This window comes from Pan troglodytes, chromosome 14 (assembly GCF_028858775.2).
Source record: "Pan troglodytes isolate AG18354 chromosome 14, NHGRI_mPanTro3-v2.0_pri, whole genome shotgun sequence".
NCBI classification, from domain to species: domain Eukaryota; kingdom Metazoa; phylum Chordata; class Mammalia; order Primates; family Hominidae; genus Pan; species Pan troglodytes.
Window position 1 is genome coordinate 40,742,271 of NC_072412.2, and position 21,230 is coordinate 40,763,500.

A 21,230-nucleotide genomic window follows, 5' to 3' on the forward strand; every position below is an offset into this window, starting at 1 on the left:
ATGATGTAAAAAGTAAGTCCATCTGGCCACTAGATGGAGATCAGGTTACTCTGTCAGTGATGGGGAAGCTGCTTGCAGCCAGCAAGTGTTAAGTAAGCAGGGTATGGAGAACCTATTCTCTTTTTTCAATACTTCTATGAAAGGCATTTTCCAAGCTCTGAAGTTAGGAGCAGATCTGTGCTGAATAAAGAGTATATAAATGAAGAATAGCTTGAAAGATCAAACAGAAAGGGAACTGTAAAAGACAAACATTTGCTTGTTATTACTGTTGCCCCTGGAATGACTTCTATTTAGGTTTGGTTGTATAAACCACTTGTAATTAATAAGATGAGCTGGTCTAAATAAGAACAATTAAATAAGCTGTCTCATTATTTACCAAGCAGGGAAGAAGAGAGATATGACAAAAAATTAAAACAATGATAGATTATTAAGACAATTAGTCTTGTCTGTTTGAACATAAGAATACAGACTCATGTTTGAGTATGTATATAAGTATGCATTTTTAATATCAACCAAAATGGATCAAGGGAACTTAGGGATCAAAGGAGAATGTCAGATAACATCTATTCTAATTTTCCAAATGAAACTATCATTCAATTCTGAATTATACAACTTTATTACTAAATATGTCTCATTTCTGTAATAGCTGAGCTTTATTTTATTTTTTTTAGAGACACGGTCTTGTTTTGTTGCCCAGGCTGGGGGGCAGTGGCTTGATCTCAGCTCCTGCAACTCTGCCTCCCAGGTTCAAGCAATTCTTGTGCCTCAGCCTCCCAAGTAGCTGGGATTACAGGCATGTGCCACCATGCCCAGCTTATAGCTGAACTTTAAACTGGAGACATAAAGTTACACATGTCCTGGAAAATGTTTGGTTTAGGGAAAGTTCAGATATTGCACTGTGTAATGTAGCTGAATATTTTGATTATTCTTGAGATGTTAGATCCATAATTCTGTTCATTTCTAACTTAATAACTATATATCCTCATTCAATAAATATTTATTCAGTTACATCTAAACAAATAATTTGTGACAGTTTAAAAGAAAAATTCCATCTGTTATCAAATAGTTTCAATTACCAGTACATTTTAGTATATAGGAGTGTGAGCATAAACAAACATATTAATTGCTTATTGCACCAATCATTGTGCTACAAGCTAGGAGTACAAAGATGTATATATAGCCAGAGAAGTAACTGGAAGAGAAGGCCTACATGATTAAAAAACAAATACAAATTCATTTTTGTAGCAGTCAAGAACAATTATTAAATGATTAGTAAAAGTCCTTTGTAAAGTTCTATCGTGAAAAATAAATTTAATCTTGACCAGATGGAAAACATGACCTTTGATCTCTACCACATATAAAATATAGAAATTCAAACACAATAGTATTTACTATTAGGCACCAATGACTGTAATGAGAACAAGAGCTTAATTCAAAAAGCGAAGAAACTAATGTTTAGAATAATAAATGAAACAGACCATAATTAATTGGCTTTCTAAATATTGTTATGAGTAGTAACCAACATTCAGTCTGTTGCTGTAATCAGTCCATGGCACTTACTTAATCACATGTTTATTTTAGAGTCACACATTTGTTTTAGCTTAATTAAATTAATATATTTATACCCCTTCAAAAAGATTTGAATTCTACTTTGGCTTGAGGTTTTCAAAATGTTCCTACAAGCTTTTAAGGATCTAAGAGAATTATTATTCATTCATGAATATATCTATTTCTGTTTAAAGAAAATCACAAAAATAATCACATAAAATAGGAATTATTAATCAGGTATTGACGAAATAGTTTGTAGAAATTTCTTATTTTGCTAATCGGCTCTTTGCAGAACAATCTGGCTGGGAGGAACCTACTTTTCTTTTTGTTGGATAAGAAAGTAACGTAAACAGGAGAAGTTTTGTTCCAAAGATTAAAATAAATGAATAGCAAATAAATCCTTTTATTATATGCTTTAGTATATATGGGCATATAGCCTTCCTCATTCTTCAAATTAGTTCCAGACAGCAACTAGATTGATTAGATGATGACTGAGTCATTTCTGGAGTTATCAGGTTTCTTTTCACTTTGGTGGCCTGTTGCCATATTTTTCTCCAGTGCAGGGTTGGGTCTACTTATTGTTGACTACTAAATTTGCATTACTTGGAAATAAGGAAGTTGATAAAAAACGTTCTATTGGATGCATATTTTTGCTCATCTTCTCTAGTTTAGAGGTCCTGGCCTTGTAATAATCTGCTGTATTCTAGTTCCTAAATGTTTCTGTTTCCTAGGTGGCATGTAGAGATGCTGACACTGAAGATGGTAAAAGTGAGAACAGATGCAAAGGTGCTACTGGAAACTGGTTAGAGCTTAAGGTTAAAAAACTAAAAGCTGCTGATTGTATTCATATGGTGTGATGTCAGTAACCTGCACATTTAAGCACTGACAGAAAAAAAGGCACATTTTTACTTTTTCATCATTTAGATGGAGAATTTGTTTTTGTCTTTTTATTTTCTATCTAAAAATTCTTTTAGTTCTTTAAGCAACTATTTTTGAGTCACTGGCCCAGAAATTTTCATGACTGTGGCATCTGGAACTAAATTTATACTGGAATGTGCACCTCTAAGAGATAAGGTGAATTCAAATGGTACCTGAATATTTCTGTCATCTTGTCCAATCATGTTTCTCCATTCCATGAGTGATCGCTGCAGACGTTCAAGTCCAGTTTCCCAAAGCCTGATGTGACCTCCCATATCAACAGTAACAACACCGCTTTTGTCCCACTCAGCTAGCAGTGCATCTGTGTCTGAAATGGTTGACAGCCATGTGGTATACGGCGAGAGAGATTCTGATCTGGAAAAAGGAATCCAAGTGAAGCTAAGAGACCACAAAAATAAAGCAGGAGGGATGACACTGCACATTGTAATGTTCTTTACTGTTGAAAAAGTATGCTCACACTACTCATTATTTTATACCTGCTTTTACCTCTGTCACCACATAGGCAGGTTATGAGGATACGCTATGAGCAGAAGTTCTTAAAGAAACATGCCCAGGGTTCGTAAGCAAACATGAGGCAGGACAATCATGAATATAAAAAAAAAAACAGAAAGACTATTTTAAGAAAGATGTTTTTATAAGTGATCACAGTATATAACTAATTGGTAGGCCAGGAAACAAAGCTGGTTTAAACTGATTAGGTTCTCTAAACTTGCTATAAAGAATTTGCTATGGACTAAATGCTTGTATCCGCCCCCCGCCCCCCTACCCCCGCCAAATTCATATGTTGAAGCCCTAACCCCCAATATGATAGTATTAGGAGGTGGGTACTTTGGGAGGTAGTTAGGCTTAGATGAAGTTGTGAGGGTAGAGCCCCGTTTATAGAATGGGATTAGGGCCCTTATGAGAAGAGACCAGAAAGCTTGCACTTGCATGTGGTCTCTCCCTGTTTCCTTTCCCCCTCATTCATGTTAGGATACAGCAAGAAGTTAGCCCTCTGTAAGACAGCCTTCACTAGGAACTGAATTGGCTGGCCCCTTTATTTTGGCTTTCCCAGCCTCCAGACTGAAAATAAATATTTGTCACTTAAGCTACCCACTCTATAGTATTCTGCTGTAACAGCCTGATCTAAGACAGAACTCTAATAATGAGCACATTAAAAGACAAGATATCAACAGAACCATCTGTAAGAAGCAAAAATACACTGTAATTTACTGGTTCTCTGCATTTTCCTGTATTTGTGGACGACACTAGCTTCCACTGTCAGGAAGAAAGGAACCCTATACCAGTTCATACCTCACACGCTAATGAGTGAGTACTGGACTCACTCCTTAGAGGCCTAATGTCAGTGCTGAAACCAATTTCTTGTTTATGCATTTCGACTGCATTTGTATGTGATATTTTGCCTTTTCTGACTTAGAAAGTTACGTGACTCTATAACAAGGAATGTATAGATTTCTTACATATTTCACACATATTTCCTTTATTATATATTTCTGACATCTGTATATGTGTGTGTATATATATATATGTATGTATAGTAATTTCTAGGAAAGCAAATTTGTCTGTAAGAGTCAACTGCATATCTCCTTTATCTGAGTATAGCTCTTATTATACAAAAGTGATACAGATTATAAATTCCTATTGTTAGTGTTGGCTTGCAAAATGCATCTGATATTTTCAATATGAAATAAATAGTCTAAAGAGATGGTCTGATAAGAAAAACATAACAAGTTATCATTGTAGATTTTGGAAAAACACAAAACCATTATATATTAGGTAAATTCTTATAATATTCTAAAAGATAAATCAAGACTAATTTGACCTTTTTTCAGTCTGCCTTAGTTGATACTAAACACAGAGTGACAAGGGCGGCCACTCTTGGACACAGAAGACTTAGAAAATGTTCATATGAGAACAACAGTGGGATGGGACCATATGTTCCGAGCTACTTTACAGGACTCCCAGAAGGGCTCAAAGAAGGTAACATTTGATACAATACATGGTACTCTATCAATAAATATTTGCTGCAGGAAAAAACTTAGTAGTTACAGATGATGGAGGAAGGGGCTATTCAAGAATAATGAAATTTATCCATTTGTAACTATGATGTTTGAAATTCTGCCAAGAACACCCAAGCTGTATGATTCTATTGAGCACTGTACCTACTAATTGTCACTACTTAACTCTTCATAGCAAAACTTTACATTTACAGGCAATTTCTTTAATTTATTAAAAAAAAGAATTACTGAAGAAATTATATATTTACTACAATTTGCACACTAGGTCTAAAATCTTTTCTTCACTTAAAGAATGTTTTCCTTATAAATAATAACAAAGTTTTAAATGAACACATAGAATTATAGTAGAGTGAAGCCTAAATTTATACACAGCCACATATGAAAGCTTGGCAGTACTACTTTACAAATGCAGATAATATAAAACTTTGAAGAAAATTATGTGAGAGCAAAAGTGATGTATTCATTTTGGCCCTGAAGTTACATACAGTTTTATTGTATTTTCTATTATTTGAAATTAGCTATCAAATGGAAAATTCCTGATATCTAGCAGAATGCTAAATCTAAGCTACTAGCAAAAAAACTGAAGTCCAGATGGGTTGTTCCCTTGGATTTTATACATATGTCAAAAAAAGCAGTAGTTAAGAGAAACTCAGGACATACTGACAATGAAACAGACTGTAAATTCATACTGACAATGAAACAGACTCTTGACACTTGAAATGTGGCAAGTCCAAATGGAGATGTGCTTTAAGTGTAAAATACATACTGAATTTCAGAGACTTAGGAAAAAAAAGGAATGTAAAATATTTCATTAAAAATTTTATATTGACTACATGTCAAAATAATAATATTTTTGATACACTGGGTTAAATAAAAGATATTAAAATTAATTTCACCTTAAAACAGTATTTTAGTGTGTCTACCAAGAAATATATAATTACATATATGGCTTTCATTATATTTCCGTTGGACAGTGCAGCCCTAACTGAATGAATTATGGTGGCCAGCTGGCTCTGGGCTGTGCACACAGCTGCTCTTCCAGATGTTCTTTCCATGGCAGGTATAACATGTGATTCATACAGAAAGTTAAAAGAGAAAAACGCTGAAATAAAAAACTAGTGAGAGAAATGACTATAAATACTGGAAAAAATTATCAATGTTTTAGATATGTTAAAAAAGATGTTATTTGCTTTTGTTACTTGAATTAGTATATTTTAATGAGCATATAATTAAGATGGAATATGCAATTTCCTCAAATGATTAAAAGCCATTTTCCATTAAACCAACAAATTAGGATGTTCCAAGAAGTCATACTTATATATGTTGGAAGAAGTATATCTATTTCTTTGAATAATTATTTTGTTTTCATATTTTTTTAATCTGATTAAAGGGTCCTAAGATATAAAGCTGTGTTTCTGAGTTATTTGTGTTATCATGCCGAGCTATTTTCTTCTAGGGGTTGGAGAAGGGGGAAGAAAGGAAGCCTGGTGACATTTTGGGTGACTGACAGATTCTGTTGTCCCTGGTCTTCCTCTGCAGGCCCTCCAGGCTACTCTGCTAGAGCTTCTAGCCAAGACTTCAACCACTGTGTTGTGAGGGCTCAGTGGCAATGTGAGGGAGTACATGAGAGGAGCAGATGTGATTGCAATCTAGGTCAAAATAGAGTAGAAAGATTAGAGGAAGAAGGCTTTGGCATGGAGGGCAAAGAAAGGGAAAAAGAGAAACCTAGGATAAGTAGGCCAAAGCAGGTGCAAGCTTAGGTTGGAAGAGGGAAATAAGGCATGGATGCACCCAGAAAGGGACGGGCTCCAGGTGATGATGCCTGTGTTCTTCAAGGGACAGATCAAGCTTTATTGTTTCTGTTTTTAAATCCTCAGTTTACCTAGTTTAAATGCTTTGCTTCCACAGCGGGACGATAATGAAGAAGGCGAACAGTAATAAGTCCTATTCTAAAGCTTTGGGATCCTTTGGCTATTGTACAACCTCCCTGACTGCAGATGCATAATAACATATATCAAAACAATATTAAAGAAATCTATTTAAATTATTTTGATATTTTGAACACATTTACTTCAGAAAATAAATGCACAAAGTTAATAAGTTATTATAATTTTTGTAATACTAAAAATGCTATTTCAGATACAGAAAAACTTATTAGAACAGATCAAACAAAAGAGAACAAAGACTTGCAGGCTGTTTGACTTATACCTATGTAACACTGGAATATTTTTACAAAATGAAAATAAAAATGCCAGGAAAACATTCAGAAGAACAGCAAGATAGAAACCAACTGTAACTGGAAAAAAAAGAGCTTGCTATTTAAAGAAGCAAAAAAGTACTCATTTATTCAGAGTACTTAGCAAGAATTTACTCATTTTTTATGACATACTAAGCTAAGAACAAAGGTGAAATGGATTACCTGGGAATAGGGATATATCGGAGTTTCTTTGATTGAAGATCAGTGACTTCTATATAACCAGATGTTTGTGGAGGAGTGACATCTACAAACAAGTCATGACATGAGCCAAGTATTAAATTACTGCAAGATACCAAAATGGTGCTAAAAGTGGAATCAAGTTATCCGTAGCCTAGGGTAGAACGCTGGGATCTACTTGACAAGGTACTGGGTCAACCCTCATGGCTAGACTCTGAGAAATATGCTTCTCTCAGGGAAGCATATTGGGCTGTGATTCTTTACTGTCAGAAAATAACCTAAGTTATTTTCATTGTCTTTGATAGCTTCCCAAGATGAGTCAATGTTTTTGCACTTATAGTTTTTTTTAAAAATATTTCATCATCTGAACTGTTTTTCCTTCTTAGGAAGCAACAACAATGCAGTAAAATGTGGTGGAATCGGCACACTATCTAATTAGACTGACCTGGTAGGAAGTCCTGCTCCTGTCCGAGCTGTGTTAGGTTGGTCAAGTTATTGACCTCTCTGAGGCCTGCTTTCTTCATTTGTAAAATGGGGATAACAACCCCACTGTGAAATGGGGATAACAACCTCAGATGACCACAGCATCTGAGCATCATAAGCATTATCTTGAGGATTAGATGAAATTAGTAAATGCAAAGCACCGACAGGGGTTGCTCATCACACAGTATCTGTCATTATTAGGGCCCTGCAAGACAGGGGAAGGTGAGGTGAGGATGGGGCAGTGGGGTGAGGACTCTGGAGTTTGGATCATAATCCCAAAAGACACAATCCTGAATGCCATTATTCTGATTGTTGAAATCCCAAAAGATAGATAAAAGTCCCTAAAGTTTAAAATCCTGAAAATCACAATCACAGTATAATTGCATCATGTTATACGGAGCTATTACTTTGTTACTGTCTTTGTTTGGAAATTTAAGTATGGTTTAAGGAGATGCATATAGGTGCCAAGCTGACAAAGGGTGTATTTGTGGACTTAATTTTAGGTGTCAGTTGGACCGATTATGGAATACCTAGAAACCTGGTAAAGCATTATTTTGGTTGTATCTGTAATCTGGAAAAGAGATTAGTATGTGAGTCTGAGGGAACCAGGTGGTGAAGACCTGCCCTCAATATTGGTGGACATCATCCCATCAGCCAAGAGCCTAGAGGGGACAAATACAGAAGGTGAATTGGTCTCTGAGAGCTGGAACAGTCTTTTCTTCAACCGCCAAACATACTGATATGCATGTATGACATTTCCCTTTTGACCAATTGCTTTATGAATATGGCTCATGTGTTCATAACTGTTATACTCATGTGATGTCATTAGTGTACCTGAGTGTTTATGCTTGCAAAAAGTATATGTTATTATTGCCTATTTTATTGTGCAAGGTGGTTTGTGAAGTGTTCTGCTGTTTTTGTTTGTTTGTTTGTTTTTTTGCAGACAGAGTCTCACTCTTGTTGCCCAGGCTGGAGTGCAGTGGTGCGATCTTGGCTCACGGCAACCTCCGCCTCCTCTGTTCAAGTGATTCTCGTGCCTCAGCCTCCCGAGTAGCTGGGATTATAGGCACCCGCCACCAAGCCCAGCTAATTTTTGTATTTTTAGTAGAGACGGGGTTTCACCATGTTGGCCAGGCTGGTCTTGAACTCCTGACCCCAAGTGATCTGCCTGCCTCGGCCTCCCAAAGTGCAGGGATTACAGGTGTGAGCCACCACCCCTGGCCTGTTCTGCTGTTTTTATGTTTCTCAAAAAAAATCTTCTTTTAAAAATGTACATAAATATCTTCTAAATAATTTTAAAATTATTTTTTCCAGAATTATATTTTCAAGATTTTCATCTTTTGGGATTGTGCCAGAATTTTAGACTTTAGGAATATTTATCTTTCTTTTGGGATTTCAACATTTGGGGTTATGGCATGGGGATTGTGTTTTTTGGGATTATGATCAGTTCTCAGGATCCTGGATAGTAAAGAATATGAAAAGTTGGGGGAAGATAAAGAGATAAGGGGTCCAGAGCCCTCAACTAATTCTATAATTGTTATACTCATGTGATGTCATTAGTATACCTCAGTGTTGGTTTTCCAGCAAATTCCTGTGCTACACTGATTTCTATTCCACAGCCCTGAGTAACCATCATCCTCAAAATCATTAGCTGCCGCCATGGTGTGTCAGAAACACTGCTTAGTCTTCACAGAGAGTGCTTCTGATACTGACAACAACAAAGACTAATAATTCCTGTCTGAGAGATGAGGAAACTGAGGCTTATAGAGGTAATGTAACAATATGACTTATTTGGGGTGATACAGCTGGAGAGTGATGGAGATGGCTTCAAACCCAGGCCTCTTTAGCACTAAAGTCTATGCTCTGGCCACCACTCCACACAACTTCTATGTGAGTTGGCCCTAGTGAAATAGCTATTTGTAAAATATCCCATTTTATAAAATCTTGGCCACCAAGTTCTCTTAAAAAAAACTCCCCTACACAAAACCCAAGCTTTTTAAGATTTTTGTCTATCTGTTTCTCTATCTAATCTTTGATGACAATTTCTGATTAGAATGATATATTTATCTATTCATCCATCCATCCATCCATCCATCCATCCATCCATCCATCCATCTTTTATTACAATTTCTGGTTGGAATGAAGTATCCAGGATGTCCTGGATAAATTCAAATTTGAATTTATCAAATGTAGTTTACAAAAAATAAGAAACTTGACATTTTTATTTCATGCATGTAGTTGAAGGTTTTTAAATAGGCCAGCTGAAAAACTCGACATATCTCCTATTTATTTAACAAATGTGTTTGAGCATATTTTGCGCCAGACATCATATGAAACAGCGAGGATATAGAAAAGAGATGTGGTCTCTGACTTTGAGGCGTTCACAGTAAAATGAGGAAAGTTCCTTTTTATTAAACCATTGTGGGCCTCTGGGGACTTGGAAAGGATTCTAGAGTTGGAATCACAGTCCTGAGGCCAGGTATGAGCTGCAGAGCTAGGCATGGGTTGTCCCAAGAGACAAACAGCTCAGCAGGAAGAAAAGGTAATGTCCAAGGAGAGGAATGGGTAAGAAAATAGAGTTACTATAGTAATTTGACCACCCAGCTGGATTAGCTGTCTTCAAGTGGCCATTTGCACAAAATGAATATGCTTATCGTAAGCCACACACAGTCTGCATTGGAAATTCTGCCTGTGATATAAGGTCAATCTTGGATAAAGTTTTGTATCATATATCATTTTTAACAATTCCTGCTGCTCGAACCTAGCTGAAGTAGGTTGAATTATTTATAGCTCAGGGTTCTCTGCCAAGAGTGACCAGTTACTGAAGCTATAGAGATGAGTGGAGCTGCCTCGCTAACTAACTTACTCATATTTTGGCTTGCCACTTAGAGGCACTTTTACAAATAAGGAATAGTATTAAGTTGAGCTACTGCCATCAGCACTTTTAGATTGCCTGTGAAAGCAAAGTAAGCCAACTTATTTTAAAATACCTTTTTTTTCCCATATCTTTCTTTTACTTTGCTAATTAATTCCTTGGTGAGAAAATGCAATAATGACAGTGTCTACTATTTCAAGAAGTAGAAAGCAAGAATTTTACTCCTGGTATTAAGAACTATTTTCATATATCAGAGAAGGGTAATTGTGGCTACAGATCACTTCAGGGAAATATAGTAAAGGTGGTGGTAGTGGTGGTAGTAGCAGTAAGCACTTTAAAAATAATAAAAATTGATGTTTACTGATTTGAAAATAAGTCAGCTCAGAAGAAAAGAATATTTACAAAAAGATTCTTGAACAGAATAGTTGACTGAATTAAGGAAGTGAAAACTGTGGCCAGGTTTCCCTCCAAACTTAGCCAAGTCCTCATCCATCCGTTTTAAACGTTTTAACACTGGAGTGAGGATGGAGGCTCAGTAAATTTCCATTACATTTATAATCCAGGTGGATTTCAAAGATAGGTATAAATTGTATTTAGGGATTAGTTCACTAACCATTAAAGGGAAGTCATTGCAGCAGTGTTTATCACATAGCTCCCATGAACAGTGGGGACAGTTTACACGCACAGTGCCAAGGTTAGAAGGAGGTATTAAAAACTGTCAGGCAAAACAACCAAGACAATTTTCAGAGGGAAGGTGAAATGCTATTTAAAAACTCACTCCTTCTAGAAATGTAATTTGATGTACACCTATTAATCACTGGGTTTAACACACTTCTGTGTTCACAGATAAAAAGAGTGATGTGTGCCCCCAAACTGTGCTGATACCAAATTTTTGATTTTACCCAAAGTTCAAAAAAACATTGTACTGCTTTCAATCAAGAATCATTATTTTCTGTTTAAAGAGCTCAGACCTGTGGTTTAAAAAAAGCTAACATTTAGCTAGAAGAAAAACAGTTGGAAGAAAGCAATAAATTTCTCCCCATCTGCATTAAATAAAAGCTACCTCATTATTGTGAAAGCCACCAGGAGAGTAGTCTTTACAGTTGATTTCTTTATAAAAGGCTGATATACATTAGTTCCAGACTAATTAGATGGTTGGATTTGATTTACTTTACAAAATTATTCTAGCTTGAATTTTCATCAGAGATCTACATGCACATAGAATTAAGTATCAAAAAGGCTTAAAGAACAAACAGCCCTGCTTTACCCCCTACCCGCCCCCGGCCGCCCCACCATTTCCTGCCCCCTAGAGACACTTTCAACTTTTTAAGCTATTTCTGTGGTATTCACCTTCATCATTATGGTGCCCTCTTGATGTTTCAGCTTCAGGCATTATCTCTTGCCTTCCTCCCAAGCAAGAAGAGAGTTTAACTCTTTTTCCTTCCCCAATCCCCCACTCCCGATTTTCCCATCCCCCCAAACATTCATATAATTTTGCTTGGATTAACATCCAGTGCTTATATTATTATAATTATCTAAATGCTAATCACAGCTTTGCTATGTCTTATATATTATCATTACTTTTTCCTGTATAACTTTTTGCTTTCATTGGAGCTAATAAGCATCATGTTTTGTTTGTTTAGTTTTATTTAGTACAAATTTATTCCCAAGGTTCCCTAATTGTTAAAATCTCTAAATATGTTCATATATATTGGGTTTATCAATTTCAATTTCTAAGAGACATCTCTCCTGAAATGTCATCTGTTCTAATCTTAGGCCTGTGCATGGCTGTCACCCTGGGATCTTCCTTCACCATGCTCGTAGGGATTTTCATTCTTTCTCTCTTTTTTTACAGCCCACATTTATAAAATTCTTCCCCCATGCCAGACATTGTCCTAAGCACTTTATATATGTTTGGAATATTTTAGTAACACTACTTAAACAAAAGAAGGGAAATAAAACTCCTAGAACCTAAGAGAAAAATGGCTAAATAGGCAGTTCTTGGAAGAGCAAATGGCAACATATGAAAGGATGCTCAAATGTACTAAAAGTCAGAAAAAGGTAATGTGAAACCACAATAAAAGGTTTGACCCTTACAAGAGTAGATTAGGATGGGATGGACCAGGACCCCCTTTATGCTACTGGAACACCTTTGGTAATTCTGCTCCTAAATATGCTCCCTACAGACTCAACATATACACAAGCAGACAGGTGCAAGGCTATTCATAGCACCATTATTTGTAATAGCAAAAACCTGGAAAGAACCTAAATTTGCACTGACAAATAACAGATGAATAAATTGTTGTATGTGAAGCAGTGAAAATAAAAGTAGAACTATCAGTATGGATGATGACAAAGGTCTCTCTTTGACTGAACTGTAGTCAGGCTCTTCTGAATCTTCTTCCCAACTAGTTCCCAACTCCGGGGCCTCTGTGTTCATCTCTGCATTGTTCAATGCTAACAAGAATCCTGCTAAGTCAGTTTAAACAGAATCCCTAACCCTTGATATCTGATTGGGTTCCCCATTCGCCACCATCCCCCAGGTGATGTCAGATCACTCTCGGCTGCTCTCAGCAGGGATCCTGTTAGGTTTGTTCAGCCAGAATTCCCTCTTACCCTAGATGTTTTCTCTCAGTAATTTTCCATCCACTGACCCCCACCCTACTCCTTCACTTATTTCCACTTTTCCTTGTTATATTCAGAGTTGAGCCCCATCTCTCTCCCTTACTACAAAACTTCTTTGCAGTCATCCCTAGACCTATCAAGATGGCCCTGCATAAAGCCTACCTTCCCATTTTGTAACAAATGTCATGAATGATTTTTTTCTTTAGCAACCAATCTCACAAACATGATGGTGAAAAAAGCAGACCAAGTTGCAGAAGAATAAATACAATATGCTACTATTTACACAAAGTTTAAAAACATAAAAAAAGCTATATGTTATTTTGTGAATGATAAGTACTGAACTCACATTCAGAATAGCGATTACCTCTAGTTTGTCAAAAGTGAAGGAGATGAGAACACAGGGGTCTCTGACCATACTGGTAATGACTTACCAATATGGGTGGTGGGTGCAAAGATGTTCTTTGTATTTTTCTTTAAACTTTTGTAGGCCTGAGATATTTTGTGAAAAATTAAAATACACATGGAAACATAAACACACTCTTCCCGTCCCCAAATAGGAAGTGTTATGAGAGAGTATGACAAGGGCACCTAATTTAGATTTGAACAAGACCTTCTGAGGAAGTGACATTTAAACTGAGAACTGACAGATGAGAATGAGTTTGGGGGTTGGGGGGAAGGGGTGCAGCAGAAAGTTGGGAAGAATTTTGTAAATTCAAATTAACTGAAAGAAGTCGGAGAGTTATGTAATGGACAAACCACGCTGCATCTTTTAAGCCAAGTTAAAATTTCTAAACTTTATCCTAAGGACAATGTGACCTGAGTTGTGTTTTAAAATATTACTTTCTGACTAAAACAGTTTTGAAAATGAAGAACAAAGTGGAAGAATCTATACTACCTGGGTCAACCAAGACTCACTATAAAATATAAAGCTATAAAAGCAATCAAGAGAGTACGGTATTAGTAAAGGGATAGACACATAGACCAATGGAACACAATAGAGAATCCAGAAATAGACCCACTTATGTGGGCAGCTGATTTTCAGCAGAGGTCTAAAGGCAGTGCAAAAGAGAAACGACAGGACAGTCTTTTCAGCAAATGGTGCTGGTGCTGGAACAATTGAATATCCCCATGCAATTAAAATAAAGAGCCTCAGTCCATACCTTACACCATGTAAAAAATTAACTCAAAATGGATCATAAATCTAATGTAAAATATAGAACTATAAAACTTCTAGAAGAAAACATAGAAGATTTGCCCTTCATCAAAATAAGAGAAAATGTTTGCAAAGTATATCTCTGACACTGAACTTGTATCTACACTAAAGAACACTCAGAGTTCAGGAGTTTGAGACCAGCCTGGGTAACATGGCAAAACCCTGTCTCTACAAAAAAATACAAAAATTAGCCAGATGTGGTGGCATGTGCCTGTAGTCTCAGCTACTCAGTAGCCTGAGTTGGGTGCTGCTTGAGCCTGGGAGGCAGAGGCTACAGTGAGCTGAAATCGCATCACCACACTCCAGCTTGGGCAACAGAGCAAGACCTTGTCTCAGAACAAACAAAAGGAATGCTCGAAACTCATTAATAAGAAAATAAATAACCCGATTTAAAAATGGGCAAAAGATCTGAAAGATATTTTATTAAAGAAGATACACATAAAACAAAATACTCAACATCATTAGGTGCTAGGGAAAACGCAAATTAAAATCATAATGAGAAATCACTACACTCACTAGAATGGTGAGAAACTGACAATACCAAGTGCTGACAGGGATGCAGTGCAACTGAAACCTCCATTCATTGCTGATAGAAATGCAAAATGGTATTTCCACTTTGGGAAATAGTTTGGCAGTTTCATCATATGATGCAAAAATGCCATTCCTAGGCATTTACTCAAAAGAAGCAAAACCTTATGTTCACTTAAAAACCTGCCCACAAATGTTCATAGTGGCCTTACTCTTTATTGCCCAAAACTGGAAAAAACCAATAAATATGTCACCTTGTGAATGGATAAACAAACTGTGGTACATCTATATAATAGGCAACCACTTGGCAATTAAAAAAAAAAAACTAATGATACACACATAACATAAAAAATAAATAAATAAATGATTCTCAAATGCACTGTATTAATTGAAAGATGCCAGACTCAAAAGACCACATACTATATGATTCCATTTATATAATATTCTGGTAAAGGCAAATCTATAAGAAAAGAAATCAGGTCAGTGATAAGTTGTAGGTAAGCGCAGGCATTGACACAAAACGGAATGGGGGAAGTTTTTGGGGTGATGAAACTCTTCTATATCAAGTGTGGTAGTGGTTACCCAACTGTTTGTGTCTGCCAAACTCACAGAACTATATACTAGAAATGGTGAATTTTACTGTATATAAACTGAGCTTAAGAACCAATGTATGCTGTACTTTAAAAACATCACCCTGTCTGATGTGTGTAAAAGAGTAGGAGGGGAAAAGAGTGGAAGAGGTAACAATATCAGAAGGCTATGGCAACATTTCAGTGTACGATGGTGGTGCTTTGGATGGGATATTGGTAACAGAATTGGAGACTAGTGGGTGGATACAAGATATATTTGCAAGGCTGTATATCAGGACATGGTGATTGATGATGGATGAGATGTGGAGGATGAGGGAGAAGAGGTATCAAGGTGAGTCCCAGATTTCTGGGTGAATGAAGGTGCACTAAACTCTGGTACATAACTTCTTGTAATTCCTGGAATGCTCTGCCAAGTCCTTGCATCTTTCACATGGAGTACCCCTTTCCTGGACCAAATCCTTCAACTGATTAACTCTCATCTTTCAAGAGTCAACTCATAGTCTCCAGAATGGATTGTAAACTTCTACTTTGTGTTTATATATCACCTTGTGAATACTCCTATCTTATTATACTGTACTAGAACTGTCAGTTTATTCATCTGCCTCTTCTACCACAAAAAAACATTTTAAGGAAATGGTGATTTATTTTCCATGAGTTTCAGTTGGGAAGAAACTAATTCCAAATGTTATCATATAATCAGAACTTTTCAAACCCTGTTACAGATTATTATAATACATTTAGCATTATATTTGTGAAGTCCACACTAATACAATGCATATAGACACAAGATAATATATCACTACCACTGTGACGTAAAAAAAAAAAGTCAATGAATCAATGATCAAACTTTTTCATAGTTATCTGTTATGATGAATGCCAGTGTGGTTCAATAAGAATAGATCTAAACTTGGGATTAGAAGATTGTGGTGCAAATCTGGGCACTGTTGTCCACTGGTGGGGTGATCCTGGGCCAGTCATTTTAGTTCTGTGTCAGAATATCTTCATGTATAAATTAGAGAGCATGCTAACAATAGGATGGGGTTTTAAGGAGTAAGTGAATTTATACAAGGAAAGGAGATCATCCCAGGAATTGGATATTTTATACAGTAATAAATATAAGTTGACTTTCAGAGTGCTGTTAAGTGAATCAGTCTGCACGATAAGCCCCTGACTTTCAGTCTTAGGAGTTTAAGACAAAAGGCAGGCCTCAGTTTCTATGCCTAATATACTAAGACTTTTTAAAAGGCTCTGTGAAAACATCTTTTAGGTAAAGTTACTGCATATATTATAATATAAATGAAGATGAGCTCTAACAGCAGTGGCCACAACCACACACTGTGAAAATGAGTAAGAACTTTCTGAATACGGAGAGGTCTTTTTAGTTACTTCTAAACTTGTCGGAATGATCAATTTTTATAAGTATGAAATGATAAAGATAAATTAAATATCCTCTACCAAAAGGAAGCTACTTTAAACCACCTTTGTAAATTAGGAATTGGTGAGTTCCTTCTTACCTTTTGGGTAGATATCTTTTAGAGGGACTTCTCCTGGGGGTAAAATCCTCACTACCTGATTCGTATCTAAAAGAGTCACACAATTGCTTTGTTTTGGAGTCCCACTTTTCTTCTTTCCTCTATAGAATGATGTATCAGTGCCACTTCGTTTATGCAAAGATGATGGTCTCTTCCAAGAATAAACTTCACTGGGTGACTGAAAAAAAGAAAGAGATTAAAGTACTGAAGTACCATATACTACATTCACCACAACCTTAACAACGCAGCCCTTTAAGCAGATACTAGTGGGAAACTAATGTTTCACAGGTATAAGAAAATCAAATTATTGGCTGGGTACAGTGGCTCATGCCTGTAATCCCAGCATTTTGGGAGGCCAAGGTTGGTGGATCACTTGAGTTCAGGAGTTTGAGACTGGCCTGGGCAACATAGTGAAACCCCGTCCCTACAAAAAATACAAAAATCAGCCAGACATCATGGCACATATCTGTATTCCCAGCTACTGAGGAGATCTTGTCTTAAACAAACAAAAAATAAATAAAGTCATTTGGATGTGGTACAGGAAGGAGGTAGCTGCTTTGTCAATAATCATAATTTTCAGACAAGTGTAAAATATACAAGTTAAATTTTTTACCTTGAAATCAATTACAACTAAACAGAAGAAATATAGGAATTAGTTAAAAAATAAAGTAAACATCTATACATAATAGAACATAAATAGCATTTTTAAAGCCCTGGGAGGGCTTCAAAAGTGATTGGGCCCCTTCCCAGTCACTCTCTCCCCTAGATTTAACTCTTCTGGAATTTTGTGTTATTTTTCCCTTGCTTTACTTTAAATTTTTACCACGTATGTATTTATCCTTCCTAAGATCATAAAGATAATTTCTTATGCTTTTTCTAAAAGTTTTAAGGCTTTATCTTTCATAGTTAAGTCCTTAGCCTATCAGGAATTAATTTTTGTGAATGGTATGAAGTGGGGATCTGCATTCATCCTTTTCTCATATGTATAGTTTATTGTCCAAATACCACTAACTTTTGCCCATAGCAACAGTATCATAAAACACAGTTTATATGCAGGTATCTGTTTCTGGGCACTGCATTTTGTTCTATGGTGCATTTTTCTATTCCCAGGCCAATACATGGTCTTAGTTATTGAAGTTTTATAATTATCCTTGAAATTTAATAGGAAGAGTACTTCTGTCTGGTCCTTCTTCAGAGACTTTCTGGTTATTGTTTGCCCTTGCAATAATGAGTTGCATTAGCTCTCTGCGTCCTTATCAGTACTTGGTATTGTCAGTGTTTTTTTTATTTTAGCCATTCTAACGGGTAGGTACTAGTATCTCATCATGGTTTTAATTTGCATTTCTCTAATGTCTAATGATGTCCAATAACTTTTCATGTACTTATTTGCCATCCCTCTATCCTCTTTGGTTAAGTGTTTGTTCAAGTCTTTTGCTCATTTTTTTTTTCACATTTACCTTTAATTTTACTTCTATATCTACCTAAATACATTGAAATCTATGAGTTCACAAAAATATATCCAATTCCAATCTAATAACTACATGGTTCATTCTAGTTTTCTTCCTTTCAGTATCTGTAATTCCCCTCTCCAACAGTTAAAAATTTGTTTTCATTATCCTTAATGTATTTTGTTACCCTTCATATATTTACTTTCTTGCTCAAGTCCACTGTATGTGACCCATCTCCCATCTGCACCACTAACCTTACTCCCTGGGCAGATGCTCCACTCTACCTGCTTGGGTTCTGACAGCCCATAGGGGCTGCACTCACACAGGGACACATACTTCACCTTACTTGGGCTCCTACATCCCACTCCAGGCTGCCCCTTCACAGGAATGCCATCTTCATCCTGTTTGGGCTTAATGTCCATCACTAGTGGTTACCTCTCCCCACCATAGATGTCCTTACCTTGCTTGGGCTCTGATCTTTGATAACTCACACTGGCCTACTATTTGCTCATTTGTAAAATTAGGCTATTTGCCTTCTGACTGTTAAGTTTTAAGAATCTTTATAGACTCTGGATACCAGTTTTTGTTGGAAATGTGGTTTGCAAATATTTTCTCCCAGCCTGTAGATTGTCTTTTCATTCTCTTAACAGTGTCTTTTAACAGAGCTCAAATTTTAAATTTTGATGCAGCACAATTTATCAATTTTCTCTTTATATATCATGACTAAGACACTATTACCATGTTTAATAGAAGTGGTAACAGTGGGCAACCTTGTTTTATTTCTAATGAGAAAAGAAAAGAAATACTTTTGATGTTTCACCATTGAGGATGATATTTGCTACAGATTCTTATAGCTATTTGGTATTAGATTTTAAAAGTTATACAAGTAATAATTTAGATGCCACTGATAACTCTATGAAAAAGTTACTAAGAGGTAGCATACTCATTTGTCGATAGTTTCATACATAATCCAAAGAAGTTCACATAAAGCAAGAAGGCAGTGTGGTGTGGTAAAAGGATGTGTGTTAGAGGGCTGGCTAGTCACACTTGAGCTCAAATTCCATTGCTTATAATCTTTGTGGCCTAGGGGATATAAGCTCTGTCTGTTTCTATTTTTTCATTTGTAAAACCTCATAGAATTGTTGTAAAAATTAACTATCATGTATGAAAGGGCTTAGAGCAACACACTGCCTATTCTGTTGTGGCCTAAAAATATTACTGTCATCTTAAAGGCTGCCTAGCTGACTCTAATCTTCTATTTAACAAATACTCATTAAATACCTCCTATGTGGTAGGTACCACACTAAGTAGCAGGGATATAGCTTTTAATTTAACAAGGTCACTAGTCGTACAGGCTATAAGAATTTCTACAAGGTTAATAGAAACAGTGCCTTAACTTAGCTTTTACTTTCTAACTTTTTATAATAACATTATACTTCTATATTGATTTCTTCAATCAGAAGAAGGTAATTAGAAGATCAATTTTTAAAATAGTTTTATCTCCAGAAAAAGTCCCAATTTTTTTTTTTACAGCAGCAAACATTGTAGAAAGCATATAAAACACATCTCTTTCATATCAAGGCTGCTGTAAACACTGTATTTCAATAACATTTCATTTTGAATTATATGATAGCAGATGCTTTTAACTTGATAATTAGGAAAACATACATCAGAGTCCTAAGCCACATTATCCATTGAGTTTTAGATTTCAAATCTTATATCCTGAAGTACCCAGCATTCATTAACTATATTAAAATTTTGAGGCATACAAAATTGGAGTACTGTCAAGCAGAGCCCATATTTTTATCTTTAAATAATTCTATCATCCCATCTAAAAGCTACAAAGGAAATTATAAAAATTAAATGTTTAGTCAGAACACATGGAGCTACATCTAAGGTTATTAGATGGCAACTTGGACTGAAATAACTTTTATAATTAATTTCCCCACATTTCCATCAGAGGAAGATGTTGCCCAGTTTCACCTACAGTCAATTCAAACAGCTTCTCCTTTATAGGTAACAGGAGATAACAGAAGGGCCCATCTAAGAGAAAAATCAATTGAGACAATTAGCCATTATACTATAACCTGGATGCTGCAAAGATATGATAAATCAGAGCAAAACTCAATGGAAAATAAATCTATCTTCATGACTGTTGAAAATTTTAATCTACAATAATGACAACCCAACAAATTTAACTTTACACAGGAACAAAAAACCAAATATCACATGTTCTCACAAGTGGGAGCGAAACATCGAGGACATACAGACACAAAGAAGGGAACAACAGATACTGACACCTACTTGAGGGTGCAGAGTGGGAGGAGGGTGAGGATCAAAAAACTACCTATCAGGTACTACGCTTATTATCTGGATGACCAAACCATCTGTACAACAAACTCCTGTGACATGCAATTTACCTATATAACAAACCTGCACACGTACACTTGAACCTAAAATAAAAGTTAATAAATAAATATATGGAATGTGTAGATGGAAAAATAATTAACTTTAAAAAATTATAGAAGACATGACAGAAAATTACCATCAGAAGGTTAAGCATTTAAACTGTATTACATGAACCCCCACATATGGAGAATACTCATTTCCCCCTACTAAATTCTATCATTGCATTACACTTTCAATGTTAATTTTTGAAGTGTAATGAAACTATTTAGGTATAAGATATTTTCTACTGACTGGTTTGGAAGGAAGACTTGATCCAACATGTTTACCAGGAAATTATGTTTTTAATTACCCCTCAAACAGGCTTACAGATTATAGGTCAAACTAAGGGAAAGAAATATTTATCCGATAATTTAAAAAATGGGTGCTTACCATGAGATCTGGAAAACCAACAACTATTGTAGCATAATTGTTCTCATCTGAGAGAATTCTGTTGGGAGAGGCAATCTTTTGTTCCACAGCTGAACTTAGATGTTCAGATGATAGTTGATCACTGGAAATTTTATGAGGTATGCTGAACTCTGTTTCTGA

The 21,230-nt window shown here is 35.9% G+C and overlaps 1 protein-coding gene across 4 annotated transcripts in view; it reads right to left on the minus strand.

Annotated features, from left to right (window-relative positions):
• The window catches only part of VWA8 (von Willebrand factor A domain containing 8), a 395,962-nt gene that overhangs the window by 101,432 nt on the left and 273,300 nt on the right, over positions 1-21,230 (minus strand). For all 4 annotated transcript variants that reach the window (XR_010150666.1, XM_003318022.7, XM_016925242.4 and 1 more), the window contains 4 exons: positions 21,072-21,226; positions 16,768-16,963; positions 6,925-7,006; positions 2,640-2,841 (listed from right to left, as the gene is read on the minus strand). Coding sequence is in view for 3 of the 4 variants with exons in the window: in XM_003318022.7 (XP_003318070.5) it covers positions 2,640-2,841; positions 6,925-7,006; positions 16,768-16,963; positions 21,072-21,226 (635 nt within the window). In the remaining variant the exon portion in view is untranslated. The remainder of the gene's footprint in view (positions 1-2,639; positions 2,842-6,924; positions 7,007-16,767; positions 16,964-21,071; positions 21,227-21,230) is intronic.